Raw genomic sequence first — 2,939 nt, forward strand, 5'->3', positions numbered from 1 at the left:
TTGTCAAGGATATATCTCGACACTCCAGTATGGCCACTGCAGGACAAAGAAGAAGCAAGATTGCTAAGGCATTTCGTCGAGAACCTGTCTCGAAATTTCAATCTCACAGACCCACTACGACATTTCCGCCGCGTGGTGCCTCAGCGAGCAGCGATTTGTCCAACACTGATGAATGCCATTTTCGCTCTCTCAGCCCGGCATCTTAGTAGAGTCGGAGATTACGATCCACTGATCTCGAACAAGCACCATCAAGAGTGCCTGAAGCATCTCAATCCTATGCTCGACGACACAGATGCCATCTTGGATGAGAACTTACTCGCATCAACAATCATCTTGCGGCACCTTGAAGTGTACGAAGTGCCCTTGTCAGGCCAAGTTCCAGCAGACCAACACAGCCATCTTCTCGGCGCCCAAGCAGTTATCGCAGCACAAGAACGAGCCGCAATCACCGGCGGACTTCGACAAGCAGCTTTCTGGGTTGTACTGCGACAAGAAGTGTACGTCGCATTCGTGAACCAGAGATCAATCCTCCCGGCTCTAGAACATCGCAACATCGACCGATCCTTCGAAGCAGCAGAGGAGCACATCTGGTAAATAAATCGTCCCCAATTTACCTTCCACCCCACCTCCCGAGTACTAAGCACCTTCCAGGGCCTGCCGCATGGTCGTCCTCTGCGCCGACACAATCCGTTTCTGCTTCTCCGACACCCCACAAACAATCGCAAACTACACATACATCTCCTCGCAAGTCTCCCAATGGCACACCTCCCATCCTTTCACCTTCACACCAATCTACATCAACCCACCCACCCACCCGCCCACCAACTCCTAACAAATTTTCCCCGAAATCTGGTTCACAGGCGACGAATACGCCACAGGAATCCAATGCCACCATCTCGCCCGAATCCTCCTCTCATCCTACAACCCTTCAATCCCACGTCTCGATCCAGGCCGCGCAGCTGCTTTGAGAGAAATGGACGAGCAAATCAAACATCATGTCAAAGTCCTTTGTGGTATGGCGAGGAGTAGTCCGGCCAGCTGCTTTGAGAGAAATGGACGAGGAAATCAAACATCATGTCAGGGCGCTTTGTGGTATGGCGAGGAGTAGTCCGGCCAATGCTCCGGCGTTCACGTATGCGAGTATGGCTGTCACTATGGCTGGGGATAAGTTTAGTGAGAGGGCTGAGCAGGAGGCTTTGATTGATGTGCTGGAGGAGTGTGATCGCATGCATGCTTGGCCTACGGAAATGGCGGTGAGTAATTTGAAGAGTGCTTGGGGTTGGGACTCGGAGGAGGGGAGGAATGGGAACGGAGGGTGATGTTCCTCGGCTGATATATATATACAAATGTCCATCGATATAGTCCAAATCCTTCTTTTGCCATGTCGCCGGTGAGATATATGAAATTGAGACGACTTCTCTATCATCTATATCGTTCCTTCTTTTTTTTTCTGAACCAACGCCATCATATAGTATACACATCATCACATTCATCTACAACCTCGCCTTCACCTCCTCCTCCCCGATTTCATTAAACTCAATCTTCCTCCCCGTCCTCAAGCTCTTGGTCATAGCATCTCCAATCCTCACGGCCTGAATAGCACCGTGCAATCCAAACGGCAAAGCCTTATCATCCAGGACAGCCTCAGTAAACTCGTTACTCTCCGTAACAAAAGCATGTTCAAAACGATCATAATAAGTCTGAGGAACTTCTCTTCGAATGCCATTACCTTCATGCAGTTCGACAAGGTTATTCTGAGGGTTTCCATTCACTACAATCTTTCCATGAGTACCGATAATCTCCGTGGTATCGGTTTGTCCCGCAGCCATCATGCGAGAAGAATAGAAGTAGGCGATCTTGTTTCCGTAGAATTCTACGACGGCGATACCGTTGTCCACATCACCGTACTTCTTAAGATCGGCGAGACGGGCATTGATGCCTACTGCTGTGACTGACTTGACAACGCTGTCTTGACCGAAGTACCACAAGGCGAGATCGATGTCGTGGATGTTGGCATCGACGAAGATTCCGCCGCTGAATTTGGCGTACTGGACGAAGTAGTCGTCATTGCGGTGCTTGTCGCAGGTCTGCGAGCGGAGAATGGAGGGTCGACCAATGTCGCCGTTTTGGATACGTGTGGCGGCGTCACGATAGCTGGCGTCGAAGCGTCGGGAGAAGCCGCAGAGGACTTTGAGGTGTGGCTTTGTGCGGGCAACTCGGAGGACGTCCTCGCAGATGGCGAGGCTGGTGGAGAGGGGCTTTTCGCAGAGCACGTGTTTCTCGGCTTCAATGGCTCGGATTGTCTGGGCTGCATGCTGGGTCGTGATTCCTGCTACCACGACCGCCTCGAGGCCGGGGTGCTTGAGGAACTCTTCGAAATCTGTGTAGATTTTGGTGCCATATGGTGAGAGACGCTGCTGTGCCCACGCTACTGCTTTCGGATCTGGATCAAAGGCCGCAACGAGGTCCGCTCGTGGTGTTCGCTCGAGGAAGTGGAGGGCATGGCGAGCTCCCATGCGGCCGAGGCCTGAGACGCCGACCTGAAGTTTGCGAACCATTCTGGAGGAATTTGGTGAGGAATGTCAAAGTGATGATGTAGGAGAGGGTCTTGAAAGGAGTGACAACTCTCAAGACTGCGAAATGTGGTTGTGGGCAGCAGCGGTGTGATAGAAACACCGGCAGCTCGGAGACAGGAGAAAAGATTGTTGCGTTGATGAAAGTTGCGGGATTACAGTACCGACCTTTTGTACGCGCTGCGCTGCTTGGTCGCGTGTTTCTGCGTTGGAGAGGGTAATGCGCGGGTGACAGAGTGCAATGCAGGTCATGGCGACAATCATCAACAAGCATAAGCTAGAGAAGTTGTTCTCGCGGTGACGAGGGAAGCCTCGACTTTCCATGCAGGGATCGCGAGGCAAGACATTCCTCGGGTAAACTCCGAA

At 51.9% G+C, this 2,939-nt stretch overlaps 2 protein-coding genes across 2 annotated transcripts; one reads left to right on the forward strand and one right to left on the reverse strand.

The window, feature by feature from the left end:
* Positions 1 to 1,319, forward strand: MYCFIDRAFT_27078 (uncharacterized protein; the record flags this gene model as incomplete). The annotated part of the gene is made up of 3 exons (XM_007921604.1): positions 1 to 590; positions 652 to 748; positions 972 to 1,319. Coding segments are annotated over 3 exons (1,035 nt in total), but the record flags the coding sequence as incomplete, so codon positions are not given.
* A 174-nt stretch (positions 1,320 to 1,493) lies between these two features.
* Positions 1,494 to 2,558, reverse strand: MYCFIDRAFT_25457 (uncharacterized protein; the record flags this gene model as incomplete). Its single annotated transcript, XM_007921512.1, has 1 exon — positions 1,494 to 2,558. The coding sequence occupies one exon, from the start codon at positions 2,556 to 2,558 to the stop codon at positions 1,494 to 1,496; it is 1,065 nt and encodes a 354-aa protein (XP_007919703.1).
* Positions 2,559 to 2,939: the final 381 nt, after the last annotated feature.

Source organism: Pseudocercospora fijiensis (genome assembly GCF_000340215.1).
Source record: "Pseudocercospora fijiensis CIRAD86 unplaced genomic scaffold MYCFIscaffold_1, whole genome shotgun sequence".
NCBI classification, from domain to species: domain Eukaryota; kingdom Fungi; phylum Ascomycota; class Dothideomycetes; order Mycosphaerellales; family Mycosphaerellaceae; genus Pseudocercospora; species Pseudocercospora fijiensis.